The following is a 19,656-nucleotide window of genomic DNA, read 5'->3' on the forward strand; positions in this document are numbered from 1 at the left end:
GAATGTGGGGACCCTATCTCAGCTAAAAAAAAGTGTGTTCATAGGCAAACTACTTCAGTATGTTTATTCATTAGGTCAAGCCATCACCTTCTTCCAGAACTTTACTTTGGCACTGACTAAAAGATAAATAAAAATTAGCACATACGAGATTCAGCAGCTAAGAACACAACTGACCAATTAACCATTTCATTATTAGATAAAATTAAATTAAATGAAAATAACAGAATAATTACTAGTTCCCACTGTGGTACTTCTTTAAATCTCACCATTAGATTTGAGTATGTTTAGTTAAGAGGAAAATTTGGGAATAAACATAAAAAAAAATTTGATTGATTTTTACTGGATTACAAATTTTAATACATGTTTTCAAATGTATTAGATTTTAGATTAGATTAGATTTTTCTTATTGTCTCATGAATAAAAGCTATGTGGTTGTTCCTTAGTACTTATAAACAATAAAAGTGAAACAGATATCCCCCCCTTAAACTAAAACTAAAAGAAGCAGTGTAGGATTACTGTGGAGACCCCCACCCCAAACTACCAGACTGCTTCATATGGCCCCTGGCGTGTTTAGGAATTAGGCTTAGATCCCTCTCTGTTTCATTGTAGTTAATGTACCTTTACATCATCTGTAGGTCCTGTGCTGAAATTTTAAGATTGTTGGAGATTCTTTTCACATGCTATAGTCTGCTCTTGGACTGAACTTGCTAGGACGGCCTGATTTTTGGTTTTGTTGGAAGTTGTTTTTAATAATGTCCACTTATAATACAATACTTTTCCAGACAAGCTGATTTGTAGTAGTTTTTAAATTCTTTTTTTTATCTGCAACCTGTTTTCTAAAGGCCTTAGAGATCTCTTGGATCTCTCCATATTAATTTCATGTTTGGTGGCACAGTTGCTTTAGTGGTTAGCATCTTTGGTTATAAGTCTCTATTTTGAGTACTTACTTGACTGTTGCACCACATAATATTTTAACTTTTGTGAAAGTTACATGTATGCATGCATTTTAGCATTTAAACTATTTAAGTCCCTTCGTTTTTTTGGTCTTAATAGGGTGAAAAAATATCGAAGTAATCATAAGGGACAGTCCTTTTTTTTTTAATCTTTCTTTATTTCTATATTTTGACAAGTTTTTCCTGATTTTGGGGTTGTACTATTAATGTTGATGTGATCATGACATGGCTTTTTCTTATTTTCTGCAGTTTGTCGTCTGTCAACATGTGCAGTGGCTGTATCAAATAAAACCTGGTAAGCATAGCATAGTATAGCTGGATATGAGTACCTTCTGCTTGTGGGTGTGTGTGGGTGTGGGTGTGGGTGTGGGTGTGGGTGGGTGTGTGTGGGTGGGTGTGGGTGGCTGCAGTATAGTCATTGTACAGCTTGTATGACAGTGCCCTCAAAATAACTTCATTAATATTAAGCCATTAATAAAAATGGCTAAATTGTACTTTAAGTAATATTTTGTGAGGCCAACATTTATTTTCCATTACTGCTTTAACTCTCTTGGGCATTAAGTTAAATAGAGCTTCACAGGTTGCATCTGGAATTCTCTTTCACTCCTCCATCATGACATCATGGAGCTGGATGTTAGAGACTTTGTTCCTCCACATTCCATTTGTGGAATCCCCACAGATGCTCAAAAAGGTTTAGGTCTGGAGACATGCTTGGCCAGTCCATCACCATTACCTTTATTATTATGTTGGAAAACTGCTATGCAGCCCAGTTTCTAAACAATTCTTTCTCTCACATCCTCTGAGAGCTCTTACCAAGAAGTTGCATGTTAAATATTCAGTGGCCAGTATGAGAGAACTGTGCCCAAAACACCAAATTTTACTATTTCATCTGGACTGCAATTGAAAAAACAGGATGACCAGTACATTTTTGCCTTTCTTGGTCAGGACATCGCGTTTTAGTAGCTCCCCCATTTCCACTCGTTGTTGTGTTTACGTGGATCTCATTGGAAATGTGCGCCCTAAGTGTAATTACGGTGCGTAATTATGATTATTACAATAATTTATATTTGCCAAATGCCAAAATAATGAGAGAGAGACTTTTTTTTTTTTTTTTTTTTTTTTTTTGCATTTTTAGTTTTACTTTCTGCAAAGTTAAACATACATGTTTATTTTATGAATTGTATGTAAACATCTAGTTTCAACTGTATATTGTAATTTTTTTTTACGTTTTGGGTGCTTCTATTCTGTCATCACAATACACGCTTTAAGAGGATACTTGCCTGATTCCCTAACTGTTTTTACATCTTAGCAACACCTCTCTCTGGTATCCTCCTGACCACTCATCATCACACTACCACGGCACATTTATACAAGCTGTACACAGACTACTCACTTTTGTAAGATACTGTAGCTGTAGAAAAGCATGTGTATATTGAACATTGAAGTATCTTTTAATGACATGCATTGCTTATTTAAAGTAGATATATTAAATATATTAAAGTAGATATTAGGGGTGTCACGATCTCGATATTTTATCGAAATCGAATCGAAATGAGGTCACGATCTCGAGTATCGAAGTCAAAAAGAGGATCGACGATCCCTCCCGCGCGCGCTACGCAAATAGCGCAGCGCGCTACGCAAATGGCGCGGCACCAACACAGCGCATCCTATTCATTTAAATAGAGATAGCCACTGCATGAGCGCAGTCGGCGGGAGTGTGATCACTGTTTTTATCTGTCCAACGGGGGAGGGGGGGCGGGGGTTGGGCGCGCAGGTTTTGTATCTGTATCTAACGGAGGGGTGGTCGCGCGCAGGTGAGAGCGTGTGAACTCGCTGAAATGCGTGTGTCAGTGTGACTTGAGAACACTGACTATAGATCACAGTGAGGTGGATTAAAAATCTTAAACTTATAATTGACTACACCTGTTGCTTTCCATTGAATTAAAAAAACATCTTTCTCTCAGATAAAGTAAACACAAGCGTGTTTCTGACTAAAATAAAAGCTTTTCAGGAGAGATATAAGTTATGTGTAAATATTTATAAGACAATACCCACATCACTTATCTAACCAGCCTGTACTGATTTCTGCCCCCCAATAATGCTTTCAATAACCTCTTGTAACCCCTGGGAGCCAGGGGTTACACTCTAATAGCCTTTAATAGTCTTCAGTAGCTTTTAAAAGACTTACCTGGCGGCCGTGGTGTGTCCACTAAACTCCGTAGTTATAAACATCCTGAGGTTAGCAGCGCGCTAACTGACCTGTTTATAATGTAATCCGAGCAGTGCCTCCGTGTCGGCTGTTCTAACCTGCTGCTGTTAGCTGCTTGGGCTGAAAGATGAACTGTAGTGAGCTGTATTATCCGGTTAGTGGGGTTAAAACCTTTATTTGTTTACAGAAACAGTAAAAACGGACTGGCTGAGCTCTGTAGCCCGTGGCTGGGCTGTACTGAAGTAGTGACTGAGTGAAGAGAGCGGGGCTTGTGCTGCTGCTGCTAGTGGTTGGATGAAGAACTGCAGCTTCATGTAATGAGCAGTTTCACCAGCCATCCACACACAGCTCTGATAAACTGCTTGTTTTAATAGTGCACACTGTTGCTACCAAAAAAAGTCACTAGATGGCATTACCATATATATCTTAATAAATAATAATATTTATAATAATAATAATAATAATAATAATAATAATAATAATAATAATAAATATATTATTTAAATTTTATGAGGCATAAAATAATAACAAGAAAAAAAAACAAGAAAATCGAGAATCGAATCGAATCGTGACCCTCAAATCGAAAATGAAATCGAATCGAGGATTTAGAGAATCGTGACACCCCTAGTAGATATATTAAAGTAGATATAATACATGTAGTAGACTGAAAGGTGCTTTTAAAAAGGAAAACTATATTTAACTTTGTGTACTTTTTACATTGATGTGACATACTGTGAAGCTGTACACACCAGCATTGCAGGAGCAAGGCCATGTTTTATGATGTTTTACTGAAGCTCTTGCCTGTGCGGCCATGCTGAAAGCATGCGTAAAAGAGTTTAAACTCTGTTTAAAGTATCATGTCAGCAATCCTCTTTTTTCACATTTTCCTAGTCACAGTGAAACAGATGCTCATAAGAACATTACCAAACTAGTAACGGACCAAAATATGTAACATAAAAATCCATCATTATTGTTCTTAAATGTATGCTGAGAATCAGATGATTAAAAAAAACAGCTTAACAAATAAAAAGAACACTAAAATCCTGCTTCCACAACCATAATCCATTAATGATCTCTTCTAATATAGTACTTTTTCATGGTGGTGCTTAAATCATTTTCAGTGCAATATGACAGTGCCATGGTGATCATTTTTGTTAATGTGTTTGTGTAATACTGTGAAAAATGTGGTATTTTCTGAGACAGTTATTGTACCATAAAACAATGTCATTGTTGCAACCCTACAAATTTTACACAATTGGTGTTAATTAGAACCTGTACAGTGTTCATTTAATCTAAAAACTGTATGCTCAAAATCATCAAAATGCTCAATGTCTCAATTTTTTTTTTTTTCCCCGACCCCAAACTAGTAAAGTGGACATTGGTGTGATGCATGATGGCAAAGCTGTAGTATGTTTCCACCCTGCTACGGACACTGCATATGCGTTGACCAAGGTAAGCATGGCAGTCGGAATAAACTTTTTTTTAAAGCTTGTTATCAACAGGTTGGATAATATTGATTATTTTGACTTGTATTTTATATGTTTGAATATAAAGACAAGTGTTGGTAAGAGAAACACATCCGAATACATTGTTTGCTGCTAGTGGAGTTATACTGACGTGGGAGAGATGTAGATGGTAAAAGGTTATTAGACTGTTTCAGATGGGCAGTGCTTATACAAAAGGCCCAAATTCCATGTTCTTACCAAATCTTTTTCAACAAAAATTTCTTTGCGTCATGTAAAGTTTGGATTTTATCTTTGCCAGTACCATTAGAAGATATCACGTTCCAGTGACAGCTGGGCTTATTACTGAGATTTTGTTGTAAAAGGGCACATTATTAAGACTAAGATACTGCCTTAATTTGTTTCCTATGTTTCTTTCAACTTCGGTTTTAATATAAATAAAGCACTATATGCAACTCATCCAAGGACAGCCATAATCATGATCTGCAGAATTAAATTTATAAGCTCTAGAGCTAGAAATGTCCCAATTTGATCCACTGTATTGGGAAGAGGACTAATTCAATTTTTTTTATGGATTTAATTGGATTTTAGCTTTTAAAGGCCTGACACACTTCCAATATTTAGTTTAGTTGAAGTTGAGTTGCCTCTGGTGTCCTGTTAAATATTATTAACAACCACTAGTAAAGTTACTGTATTTATAGTGAACAGTGTATAAAATCAGACTGATGTTTTTTTTTGTAGCAGTTATTTTCTGACGTTTTTTAAACTTCATATGCGGAAGTGTTGAGTACAGATAGGCTAGGAGTTACTGATGTCCAGCTTTGATAAGATCCTGGCAACAGCGTCACCCTGACTCCCTGACTGATACTGCCAGCCTGAGGACTCTAGTTATTAGATTAGCAGCAGAGCCTTAAGCTTAGTCATATTGCTCCTCCGTTTCTGCCTTTTTAGCGCCCGGTCTTACCGTAAAGCTGCTACTGGATTCTCACTCCTACACTACCGTTCACAACTCTTCATGAAGAAGCTGTGTAGCAGTTCTGAGCTAAGGGCAACAAGTAGATATTAAGAACAAATGCAGAGGTGGAAATTAATGAATTACATTTACTCAAGTTACTGTAATTAAGTAGATTTTATGAGTAATTTGTGGTTTTTAAAATAGGTAATTTTACTTTTACTTTTTACAGTAATTTACTTTGCTACATTGGAAAACTCCCCGTTACTGAGTAAAAAATAAAATGCTTGGAGAAAAAACTGTCTGAACTTAAAAAAAAAAGGCATAGAAAACATAATTAAATGAAAATAGCCTCGTTACTCATATTTCATTCCGGCAACATAAAAACAAACGGATAAATCGTGCCATCCGGAAAGCTTGTGGTTGGATAACAAGTATAAACATATACCATTCACACCCTCTATTGGTTTGTATTTGATGCGTGACTGGCAAGTCATGTCAAACTCCAGTAGTGCGCCAGTGAGAAAGTTGGTAGGAAGACCCCAGTTATGCGACTCCGGCTCCAGCGAGGGGCTTCGGAATGGTTGGATGCAAAAACAACTCTTTTCGGATGCGAGCTAATGGCTTTCAAATATTCACCATCTAATTTGAAAAAGCATATTAAGGTAAACTGAATGTTTCCTACAGTTATATGTTGAAAAGATATTATAGTAAACTAGTGATGCACTAATGGTGAATGTTTGCCGTGGCTTGGTACATGCCATGGTTTGTTTGCTAGGTCTAGGCTATGATTCAGGGTTGTAAGTTCGTTTGGAGAGCGTGTGTGAGCTTTTATTTTTATGAGTTTAGGTGTAGAGGTGGGTAATTTAGGTTCAAAAAGTAAAAATCCATCCCAGGATTTCTCTCCCGTTGCCTGGCTGGCTCTAGAGCTAGTTCAACCTAATCCATGGGATGGATTTTTAATTTCTGGACCTGGATTACCCACCTTTAGCTACGTATGAGAGTAGGCAAAAGCTTCTGCTGTATCGTCTTAACGCGCCCTGGCCCACCCGCAGGCCAGAAAAATGTCCTAATTAATATCTGGCTGTGTTTATGAATAATTATAGACTCAACATACAATATGCCATATATTGAAGCTTAGCATCTCTGGTTTTTAGTTGTCTAGCAGATTTATCTGTATTTCCTTTTAGAAAATAAACATTTATGGTGAAATATGCCTATTTATTAAAATATTACTTATAATTTGCATATTTGCTTTTTACGTACGTCCATATTTGATCCAATGCGGACATGTTATACATCAATCCAACCGCCTGACTGCAAACCATTTCACTGTACATTCCTAAATTAGAGTCTAAATAGTGCGGTAGACTGTTTTATACAGTTTTACAGCAGCTTGTGTAATTAACCCCCCTGGTTAACTAGAGGTCACTCAGTCACACACACACAGCCCCCACCAGCGCTTACCGCTCCCTGCTGCTTCAAAATCGCTTCAAATAAGTAAATCCATCAATCCATTCACCAATAATCCTCACTTTTGTCAAAGCAGTGCTTATAATATAGGTTTGGCTGGGTTTACAGTTTACTAATGCACATGCGCAGAATCAACAGAGTAATTTCTGTAAATCATGTAAATCAGCTCTGTCGGCCAATGAGGTGCCTCGTTAGGCGGAGACAGAGCTGGGGAGGGGTCTGTAACACGACACTGTCACTGAGCAGATATAAAGAATACAGAAACACATTCTTTACTGCAAAATAAGTTATAAAATTAGTAGTTTTTGTTTTTATAAAGTTTCAGTCCTTTGGAGAAGGAATATCCCAGGAGCAGATCACTATAATATCTAACCAGTGAAAGAGAGCAGATTAAAATTTTACATGGTGAATGTAAACACCTAGTAGCTAAATAAAGAACTGTAAAAAGACATATAAACACACGTATAAATATTTCATTTTAAAATTAAAAATTAAAAAATCTGAAAAGCACTTGTATTTTTTTTTCTTGTTTTTACCATATTTTGAATATTACATATTTTTTAGATGTTTTCAGTTAATTTTGTAATATTAATTGATTAAATTTAAATTCTCTGTATAATTTAATATTAGTGTAAAAAGCTTGGAGCTTAGGTTATAAAAAAAGGTTTTGTTGACTATTTTCATGTTTTGTTTACGGCATAACTCTTGTTTACTGAACTGTAAATTCATGTGCCATAGATTTGATAGCTTTAATATTAATCTGCAACAAATGTAAAAAAAAAAAAAAAAAAAAAATAGAATTGAATGTGTTCAAACTTTTGACTGGTACTTTATATTATTGCTATATGCAATATTTGTGGGTCTACAGCTGGTTGATAAAGCAGGTATGATGCTGTCTGTGTGAGTCTGTCTGTAAAATATTTTTATAACATCCCTCAGAATCTCTAAAGACTTTTTTTAGCACCATTTCAGTTCTTATAGTGATCTAGTCATCGGGGGTAGTGCACTATAGGCCTCTGTAGTGCAGCCTTTATAAGGTCATTCTTCCCCTTTCATTACTTTTACTTTAAGTAGTTTTTTAAAGCAGTACTGTTATACTTGTATTTAAGTAAAAGGTTTGACACCCTTGCTACTAATGTATATTAACGCCTAAATTAATAGTATATTAAATGCACTGAAAGCTGTATGAAATGCTTCTGTCGGCGTGATGTTAACAGGAGATTGTGGCAAATATAACCTAAATACCTGAGCTAATCATCATAGATTACATAGATCACTTTTAGACATTAAACAACGCTAAACTAAACTGGAGACGTATCAAACTGCCTAGATTAGCTAACAAGTTAACGGAGCTGCGCTACGTTACATGCTTCACCTGCGTCCACAAACTGAGTTTACCTTTCTGAAAGTCTTGGTGGTGAGAGAAATGCATCAAGCAGCGCAGCTGAACTTTTCCCAGCAGTGTTTATTACGTTTCGCCGGAGAGACGCGTGTGAATCAGCTGTGTAGCCTGGGGTCTGTGTGTGCGGCTCAGGGGAACCAGTGTTATGTCGAGTTAAGCTACCCATCGATATGTGCTGCTTTACGGCACTGCGCATGCGCCGACCAACAGTTTTTTTTTTTTTTTTTGTATGATTTAAATTTGTTTATGATAATTTTGTAAGTTTGTATTGGGAACATTAAACAATCTGCTTAAATGTAAAAAAGAAAAATGTAAAAAGCAGTTAAAGCATAGCAATAGCAAAGTTATAAAAATACAGTTTATAGTCACATGTATGACCATAACTTTTTAACAGTAAAGAAAAAAATTGGATCATAGAAATGCCACTTGTTCTTGAAAATGTTTTATGGGCTGGTCTGAACAAATACAGCCTGAAAGATCCAAATTATTATGTGGAATAATAGTTCATTAAAAACGATTCAATTTATGATTTGTTGTACTTTTTTATATCACAGAATTAATGTAACTTTTATTAAGCAAAGTACTCAATTAAAATTGTTCAGTACTTTTTCCACCTCTGAACAAATGAAGATAAAGTTTCAGACAGAGAGAAGTCTGTTCAAATATCTGAATAGATATTCTGTCTAGTGTATATCCAGTCCAGGAGGGAGACTGTTGGGATTACCTGGAAATTGTCTGCTCCCATTTGGATTTCTCTTGGACTTTCTATGTTTACCTATCTGCAGCAGAAACATAGATTTGCTGGGAGTTGTAAGTTGTGAAATACAGGCAGGAGGGAATCGGATCTATTTTGTGGGTGGTGGCTGACCTTTACATGTATTTAAACGGTCATGCATTTGTTCTTACTGTAGGGGAAGAGACAACAGGCCTCTTTTGTCTTCCTAATGCATATTCCATCTTTCCAATAATGTACATAAGACTTATTTTATTTTTTTTTACATTTAAAGCGTTTAGCTGACACACTTATCCGGAGCGATTTACAAGTTTTTTTAAATTACAGAGGTGAGCCAATGTATTGATAGGAGTTTTGCCCAAGGACAGCGACTTAGGTGGTTGGTGTATTAAGTTTTTTAATTTTCCACTGACACTGCAGACATGCCCTGGTCATGTTGGGAGATTTAAAAAACACTTAGTTAGATGAGTGGCAAAATGTTCTACAACATGGCTCTAATTTTTAGGAAAAACAATCAAACTGGCAATAAAACAAAATAAGTTGATTACAACTGTCCCATCCTAAATGTGGTAACAGCTACATTCAGAGTAAAATAAAATAAAATTCAAATATTTAATAAAAAATTTAAATTAATACACTAAATTGTGTGGAAATGTTTCCAGCCAAGTATACAGTGGCTTGCAAAATTTCATACCCCTTGAGCTTTGTTTTGTCACATTTCAACCACAAACTTAAATGTATTTTACTGAGGTAAAAAATGATAGTCCAACACAAAATAAAACATAATTCTAAAAATGCAGTGGTTTACATGGTTTAAAAAAAAACAATCAAATAAAATTCAAGTGTGACCTGCAAAAGTATTTAGCCCCTTTGTCTCTGAAACCTCTTAATAAAATCCAGTGCCTTCAAAAGTCACTATCTGTAATTTAGTCTCAGTATACATACACCTGTTCTGTGAATGTTCACTAATCAAACACTAGTGAACAAACAGTGTCATGAAGACATGACGACATGAAGAACTCACCAGAAAGGTCAGAGATAAAGTTGTGGAGAGGTTTAAAGCAGGGTTAGATATCCCTAACCTTGAGCATCTCAAGGAGCAATGTTTAATCCATCATCCAAAATTAGAAAAAGTAATCTACAACTGCAAACCTACCAGGACTTGGCCGTCCACCCAAACTGAGAGCTAGAGCAAGGAGAGCACTGGTCAGAGAAGCAGGCAATGGTCTGCCTCTCCTGGAAGAAAACCTGTAGGAGGCTGCAAAAGTGCTGCAAATCTGAGAAGTGTGACGTTAGGCCTGTCGCGATAACTTGTTGACTTATCGTATGCATTTTTTTTTTACCCGCAATCATTTTTGCCAACGTCATAGCCATTGGGCACGTGAGTTTGTTTACATGAGAACGAGTCGCGCTGTGCTGCTCTCTCACCGGCTCTCGACGAATCTGTCCGACAGCGACATCTATTAGTTAGGAAATTAGTGTAGTGCAGGCGGAGCTTATGCATCAGTGACTGCATCTACGCATGCACACACACACAGCGGACGTTAGCTTGCGAACGTATTCGAGGCTAATAGGACTTCCTCTAAACTAAACCGATTTAGAGAATGTTTAGAAGGTTTTTTAGAAGTCCGGATGGACTTACGGCTCCGGTGTGACAGTACTTTGGCTTTAAGCCAAATGAGCGAGAAGAACCATCAGTGTGAATGAGCCGGTATGAGATCTCATTTAAAGCACAATCATCCAGACATATTTTTAGAGCTAAATATTGAATATGAATATTATTTACCCCCGAGAGATGCTGTCCCAAGCCCAACACGCTAAAAATGCTAGTATTTCTTGCTCTGAATTTGTCTGACAGTTACATTAAAAATACATGTATAGAAAGAGCTCTGGCTGAGCCATCTGTGTGATTTAAATGGACACTTTGGAAGCTAATTTGTGTTGTATAGTATATACAAATACAGTGCCTTGCAAAAGTATTCGGCCCCCTTGAACTTTTCAACCTTTTGCCACATTTCAGGCTTCAAATTTTTGTGAAGAATCAACAAGTGGGACAAAATCGTGAACTGAATCAAAATGTATTGGATATTTTAACGTTTTCTTTTTTTTTTCAGAAATAAAAAAAAATGAAAAGTGGGGCGTGCAATATCTATCAGTTTTGACATCAAGAGACTGAAAATTTTGCTCATTATTGCTTGCAAAACAGCTGGAGCTCAGAGAGGTTTATTTGTGAACCATTCCATTGTAGATTTTGCTTTATGTTTTGGATCATTGTCTTGTTGAAAGATAAATCTTCGTCCCAGTCCCAGGTCTTTTGCAGACTCCAACAGGTTTTCTTCCAGAATGGTCCTTCATTTGGCTCCATCCATCTCCTCATCAATTTAAACCAACTTCCCTTTCCCTGCTGAAAAAAAAAAAATCAGGCCCAAACCATGATTCTGCCACCACCATGTTTCACAGTGGGGATGGTGATGAGCAGTGATACTTTTCAGCCACATAAAGCACTTTGTATTTAGGTCAAAACGTTGACCAGAGCACCTTCTACCACATGTTTGCTGTACAAATAGCATTTCTTATGTCTTTCTCTTAACAGTGGCTTTCTTCTTGCCACTTTTCCATAAAGGCCAGATTTGTGGAATGCACGACAGATTCCTCGGCTGTTTCAAAAAAAAAAAAAAAAAAAAAAAAAAATTAAAATGACAATTATCGGTTGACGCAAAAGTTTAGCTAAAGCCCTCAGCACTATAAACACTAAAAAGGCACAGGAGAGGACAGACTGGACCCCTTCTTCTGAAGCTTGCATCTCCAGTCATTTTAGAACATATCACATACATTTTTAATCTCTCCATTTTATCAAGCACAATTCCCTGGAAAACAGCCCAAGTAATACCACTCCACAAAGGATTATGTGATTATGTAGATCTCATCAACTTAGACCAATCTGTAAACTGTCATGCCTAGCTAAAATTTTAAAATCCTTAGTGGATGACCAACTCAAGACATTTCTCAGTGTAATCCTTTTAGAATATCAGTCTGGTTTAAGAGAGAGGCACAGCACAATTACAGCTACTACTCTGATCTTTTATGATCTTTTAATCTCCATTGACCAAAAGAACCACTGTGCAGCCATTTTTATTGATCTCTCTAAAGCCTTTGATACAGTTGATCATTCTCTACTTTTAAAAAGTCTGCTTAACATTGGCTTCAACCACAATACCTTAGAATGGTTTAGAAATGACTTAATTCATAGAAAGCAGTGTGTAGTTTTGGGACAATGTAGATGTAGGTGTCCCGCAAGGATCAATCCTGGGCCCAGTATTATTTAATATATACATTTAATGATATTGTCGCCTCCATTGTTGACTGTAAAATACATTTATATCAAATCAAATTTATTTGTATAGCGCTTTTTACAACTGGTGTTTGCACAAAGCAGCTTTACAGAAACATGAATACAGGACAAAGACATTAAACATTAAACATAGAAAATACAGAATATAGTGAACGCGGAGGCAAGGAAAAACTCCCTCAGAGCTGCAGGAGGAGGAAGAAACCTTGGGAGGACCAAGACTCACATTTAAGAGGGGACCATCCTACCACTGGTCAAACAGCTTTTAAATTAATTTTAAAAAGTCTTTATACATCCACATAGGTCTTATATATTCAGGAGTATAGCAGCACCACTAATGGCTTGGATGTAATCTGTAGTGGAGAGTAAGATGGATGATGAGCAGCTGATCTGTGGTGGTGGATGGAGAAGAGCTGACTTCAGAAACTTCCATCAGTCTGGCCGGACAGGAGACGTGAGATCCAGAGGGTCCAACATCCATCAGTATTGGGTCAGACAGGTGGGCAGTCAGTAACTCGTAGGAAGGCAGAGAGATGGAATTAGTTTAGACTGGATTTATGTAAAACAGAGAATATAAAACATTATCAGAGTGTGGCTAATGACTCCGGCAGATCTGAGTAAAACAACCTAACTAAAGGGAGAGAGCCAGAAGGTAACAGATATGGAGGCTCCCTTAAACCCCACCATCCACCCACTCCACCGTCCACAAACCTGAGTGACCGTGTGCAGTGGGAGAACAGCAGCACCAGCATCTCAGTTTACCCACAATTCCCTCTGTCCATGAACCCCTGGATCTGCAGCCTTATCTAAAGGGAAAAACATTAATTACCAAAAGCTAAACTGTGTAGGGCTTTATACGCTAACAGGAGAATTTTATAGTCTATGCGGAATTCGACTGGAAGCCAGTGCAGTGCTGACTGGACTAATATGCTCAGATTTTCTAGTTTTAGGAAGGACCCTGACTGCAGCATTTTGAACTAGCTGAAGTTTATTTACGTTACTGCAGGAACATCCAGACAGTAGCGCATTACAATAATCTAGCCTTGAGGTAATGAAAGCATGTACTCATTTTTCTGCCCCATGCAGGGATGGGGCATTTCTTAGCTTGGCAATGTTACGTAGGTGTAGAAAAGCTGTTCTAGTAACATTAGATATGTGTTTATGGAATGCTAGATCTGAATCTATAATAACTCCAAGGTTTTTAGCTGCTGAACCAGGTGTGATGGAGAAGTCGGACAGATTTAACATCAAGTCTGATCATTTATTTCTAGCAGCTTTGGGGCCTAATAGGAGAACTTCTGTTTATCACTATTTAATTGGAGGAAGTTGTGCAACATCCATGATTTTAAATCTTTTACACAATCCTCGATTTTCTTAATTCTCACTCTGTCATCAGGTTTGGCTGATATGAAGATGTTGCTGATCATTTTATATTGCTCAGCTGACCACATTAGTGCAGCAGTAGATAATATTTTTAATGCCATACAGGCTGGCTTTTATAACCATACTTGTTTTAAATGCTGAGAAAACCAAATTCATGCTGTTTTCCATATTGTTTAACATTTGATTTTATTTCTCTTAAAATTATAACTTTGAAGGGTTCTAATGTGGAAATAGTTAATTAATGTAAGTACCTTGGGATATGGCTAGATGACAAATATACTTTTAAGCACCTTATTAACAATATGGTTCCTATATAGAAAAAAAAACATGCTTCCCAGTGCACACAAGAAAAAAGATTGTAGAAGCAAGGTTTTTATCTATGCTAGATTATGGTGATGTGATTTACAGATATGCATCAGCAACTACACTCAAACCACTAGATTTTGTATATCATGCAGTGCTAAGATTCATTACTGGCGACCAGTATAGTACACATCACTGTTCACTCTATGAAAAAGCTGGATGGTTTTCTCTTGCTGTGCGTCGGGAAACACATTCGTTGAATTTCGTTTTTAAAGCACTCTCTCATCATATGCCACCAAATAACACAACTTACCAGACTCGCTCCAGTGACTGGATCACCCTTCAGGTACCAAGAGTTTTAACTGAACTGGGAAAATCTGCTTTTAGCCACAGTGCACCAGCGAGCTGGAATTCAGTACATAAAACTCTAAAGCTCAGCTCGCTGGTGTCTAAATCAATTTAAAGTCCTATTTTCTTACCACCTTCAGACAGCCTTTTACTGATTTAGCTCATTTTATGATCTTTTGTATGGTTTTAGTTGTTGTTGTTGTTGGTGTTTTTTTTTTTTTTTTTTTTTAGTTAACTTTTTAGTCTTTAATCTTGGTTTGTTTTAGCGGGTGTTTCTTATATATCGTCCTGAAAATGTTGTCAGCTTGACAGCGTCTCAGTATAAATACACCTGTTCTGTATCGATCTCAGTGGTTTGTTAGAGAACACTAGTGAACAAACTGCACTCACCCGACAGGTCAGAGATAAAGTTGTGGAGAAGTTTATAAAAAAAGTTATAAAAACACATCCCAAGCTTTGAGCATCCCAAGAAGCACTGTACAATCAGTGATCCAAAAATAGAAAAAGTATTCTACACAGGCAAACCTACCAAATCATGGCCAAACTGACAGATCAAGCAAGGGGATCACTGGTCAGAGAAGCAGCCAAGTGGCCCATGGTGACTGGAGGAGCTGGAGAAATCCACAATTCAGTTTTCCTGTATACAAATTCTCTCACCCATAATAAGTCAAGCGCTCCACAGTATGGCCTTTATGAAAGAACGGAATCAGAAATCCATTGTTTAAAGAAACATATGAATTGCTGTTTGCAGTTGCAGCAAACATGTGGAAGAAGACGCTGTGGTCAGATGAGACCAGTGTTGAACTTTCAGGCCTAAATGCAAAGCTCTATATGGGGAGGAAAAGAAACACTGCTTATGGTGGTGGCACATGGTGGTGGCAGCATCATGCTGTAGAGATGCTTTTCTTCAGCAGGGACAGGGAAGCTAGTCAGAGTTGTAGGAAGATGGATGGAGCTAAATACAGGATCCTGCAAGAAAACCTGTTAAAGGCAACAAAAGACTTGAGACTGGGAAGAAGATTCACCTTTCAGCAAGACAATGACCCTAAACACACAGCCAGAGCTACAATGGAATGGTTTAGATCAGAGAATGTTCATGTGTTAGAATGGCCCAGTCTTAAATCACATTGAGCTTCTGTGGAATGACATGACTTGTTCACAGACACTCTCCATCCACAATGTTTTATAAAGAAGAATGGCCAAAAAACTCTAGATGTACAAAGCTGACAAACCCCAAATCACTTACAGCTTTAATTACTACGAGTGGTGGCTCAACTAAGTTTTTTTAGTTTAGTTTAGTTTATTTTGTTTGCCAAAACATATACACACATAAAGAACAGATAATAAAGAAAAGAGAAAAAGAAAAAAAATCATCCTGTATCTTGCATTTAAACAATCACTAAAAAAACTGAAAAGGTATAGGCTGAAGCTTTAGCTTATTTGCCTACACACACACACGTCTATATGTGTTTATTACAAATTAATTGACACAAAACAATATAAAACCAAAAAAAAAAACACAAAAGAGAAAATTAAGATAAAAAAATCATTTGAAAGTTTACAATATATAGACAGCTCATTTATCAGTTGTATGTTTGTTTACAGCCCTAATATTGATATAGGGCTGAATACTTTTGCACTTCACACTTTTCAGATCTTTATTTGATAACATTTTTGAAACCATGTTTGAAAACCAAAACCATAATTTTCTTTCTTAATGTGGCTTAATTTGTAAATGCCTGTCTGGGGCACTAAGTTGGGCCTTGGTAGTTCACACACACGTATATCATAAAACATATATGTAATTAGTGGTGTCAATCGATTAAAAATTTAATGTGATTAATCACAACAAAATTCTGATTAACTGCAATTAATCGCATTTGTTTTTCTTCAGATGCAAATGTGAATTGCAATTATATGTAATTTATATTAGTGGTGCCAATTAAAATTATAGAATATACTTGTTTGAGGGGAGATAAAATCAACTTAGGGTGCTGGAACTTAATTTGATGAGTATAAAAATCTCAGGGATGAGGAGTCTGTGTGTGTGTGCGCGCACATGCGAGAGAGAGAGTGAGGGAGAGAGAAATGGAGAGAGAAATAGGGAGAAACAAAGATCTCTGACCGGGTCTGAGCTAAAAGTTCAGAGCGCACCGTTCAATCATTCCGCCAGAATACAGATCAGTACGTTGGGCAGGGGTGGGGCAGATTACGACGGAAGTAGTAGTCAAACTATAGTCAAAAAATACAGGGGTTTGACAATGAAACTGAAACTCATGTCATTTTAGTGTGGGAGGTTTCATGGCTAAATTGGAGCAGCCTGGTGTCCAATCTTCATTAATTGCACATTACACCAGTAAGAGCAAGGTCCTTCTTGGTAGTATGTTGACATTACCCTGGATACCGTGGCTCTTGATACATCACAAAGACCTGCTGTTGGTCACAGATGCGCCAGCAAGACGTTCACCAACAGTTTGTCCTCTTTTGAACTCTGTATGTCACACACAATGTTGTCTTCACACTCTGATCTTACTGGTGTAATGTGCAATTAATGAAGATTGGCCACCAGGCTGCTCCAATTTAGCCATGAAACCTCCCACACTAAAATGACGAGTTTCAGTTTCATTGTCAAACCCCTGTATTTTTTGACTATAGTTTGACTACTACTTCCGTCGTAATCTGCCCCACCCCTGCCCAACGTACTGATCTGTATCTGGGATATATACATATATAGGGATATATATATATAAGGGATGCAACGGTACAGTATGGCCACGGTATCGGTTCGGATTCGATATATTAATATTATCTAACTCCAACATGCAGTACGCTTTTAGCCCTTTCTATTTCAAATCAACAAGGTGCTCCTATACACACTTTCAGAGCCAATTAATAAATAGAAAAAAGGCACAGATGAATTAAAATCACAATATCTATTATAAAAAAGGAACACTTATTCTTACCATTAGTCAAATGGTATCACACTGTGCTTAATCTGCTGACTGTCTTTTTTTCCTTGCTTATCAAACTCAACGCTGAAGCCAAAATAGTCCCAAACAGCAGATTTATAAGCTGAAGGCTTATAAATTTTCTTTTCTTTTCTCCATTTCGCCTTCACTCGCCATGATCACGAAGCTGAGAAAGTTTTGTTTAATTAGCACTCAAATCTTCAGCATTTGCAGAGCGCTGATTTGCTGCTGGGAAATTCAGAAAATGGTCTGATTGGTTGCCGCCGCGCAGCATTGCCTCTTGATTTCTGGAGAGAAAAAAAATCATTTTAAATAAAAAAAAAGTTGGATCAAGTGTAGTTTAAACAGCAAAAGCATGATCTAAAACTCAATAAAACAACACGGCCAAGAGAGAAATCAGGCACGCTCTCGCTCTCTTTCTTTCTAATATAAAACTCAGTTTAGTTAAATAAAATAAGATGAGTGCGGAAAATTTGATCAGATATTGTCTAATATATAATAGGTTAAGGTTTTGGTGAGCTATTTCCATGTTTTGAAACTAAAACTAACTGAAACTTTTTATTATTATCATGCTTTTTTATTCAGAAAGCCTTCACTACTATTTTTTCTCCATAAGATATAAATTCTCTACTTTTTATGTGTCAATTTTGTATAATCTGTTTCCTTTTTTATGTATACATTTTATTCGACTATAGTAAATGTCAGTTTAAAAATGTTTTTTTGATATTTTTTATCCCTTTGAACCTGTTGATGCTTAGCTGCATTGTAAATGAGGGTCCTCCTCCAGTGTAAATATTGGTTGATTGCTTGATTAATATTCAGTGTTGCAAACCCAGTTTTTACATAACCAATAAACAGAATAGGGAATTAAAAACATTATTCTTCCCATAAACAAGCAGCTGTTGTACCTTCACAGTGTGAGGGCACGCTCTCAGACACTCATTCACTTACATACATATATACATACACTTTTGGTGGCAAATTACAGTTTATAGTAATGTTTCTTAAATAAATTAGATACATAAGTGCATTTAGTTCACCAGTTAGCAGTATGGAGTTATATTAATATAAAACAATAAATATTGTTTTGACTGATTTTTAATCCTTAAACACGATCAATGGTGTTCTTAGCAGTAAATTGAAAGTATTACCATGTTCTTAATCATACAAAATATATAATACTCAAATTCCAACATACATTTGTTTATGGATTTTTAGTCCTTTTTATTTTATCAAAGTGGCTATAAATTGTTAAGGATATGGTAATAAATAATGCGCAAGTGGTAATTATTTCAAATGTAATTAAAAATTTTAATGATAGTTTAAATCTTTAAAATTATCTTGTTGGAACTGACTGTTTGTAATATTTTTGTTGTTGCACAGCCCATTCCCAGACACGACCTTATTGGTGATACTGCAGAAACACATAATCTGATGTTGAAGTCCAGACTTACTGCTGAAAATGTAAAGAATAAGCCGGATGCAACTATTGAGGAGCTTTCTAAGATGTTCTACACCACAAAGCATCGCTGGTACCCTGTTGGAGAGTAAGTTTCACACTTTTTTTTAAACCAAAATCAGTTTATAGTAATTTTTAGTAAGATATAAATATTTGTTTTTATTTTTTTTTTTTTAGATTGTTTATTAATAAAAGGTATCCCTCAATTTTACATTAGTTGAAAAATAAAATAAACTAAAAATCTCTACTGGAGATTTATTCAGAGTAAAAAAACGACATTCCGCTACAATGATTTATTTATTTCAGTTTTGTTTTTGCAAATACATACCCATCTAATGAGGTGTTTATAAGTGTTCCATAATTATAGAAGTTATTCATTCCTTTAACATATCAATATAACATGTGGACCATAAAAGCCTTTTTGTTATCTTTCCCCTGCAGGTATCATACAAGACGCAGAAAACGAAATCCTCCCACTGACAGATGAGGGGTTTTTTTATGAGACATGTATTCTGTGATTCTGTGCCTCGTATACAATATCTGATGTTTGTTTCATGATGAAGCCTGAAATAAACAGCCGTGTAGGATTTATGAAAAGATCAGATTCTGCTTTTTTTGGTGTTTTTTTGGTGGTTCTTTATTCTATTGATTTATTTGATG

The 19,656-nt window shown here is 36.4% G+C and overlaps 1 protein-coding gene across 1 annotated transcript in view; it reads left to right on the plus strand.

Moving 5' to 3' along the window:
• The window catches only part of mrpl42 (mitochondrial ribosomal protein L42), a 21,541-nt gene extending 1,943 nt beyond the window's left edge, over positions 1-19,598 (plus strand). The window contains exons 2-5 of the mRNA XM_022663173.2: positions 1,203-1,248; positions 4,530-4,614; positions 18,921-19,084; positions 19,438-19,598. Coding sequence (XP_022518894.1) covers positions 1,203-1,248; positions 4,530-4,614; positions 18,921-19,084; positions 19,438-19,483 — 341 coding nt within the window. The 3' untranslated portion in view covers positions 19,484-19,598. The remainder of the gene's footprint in view (positions 1-1,202; positions 1,249-4,529; positions 4,615-18,920; positions 19,085-19,437) is intronic.
• The last annotated feature ends 58 nt before the right edge of the window (positions 19,599-19,656 follow it).

The sequence above is a fragment of the Astyanax mexicanus genome, chromosome 2 (assembly GCF_023375975.1).
Source record: "Astyanax mexicanus isolate ESR-SI-001 chromosome 2, AstMex3_surface, whole genome shotgun sequence".
NCBI classification, from domain to species: Eukaryota; Metazoa; Chordata; class Actinopteri; order Characiformes; family Acestrorhamphidae; genus Astyanax; species Astyanax mexicanus.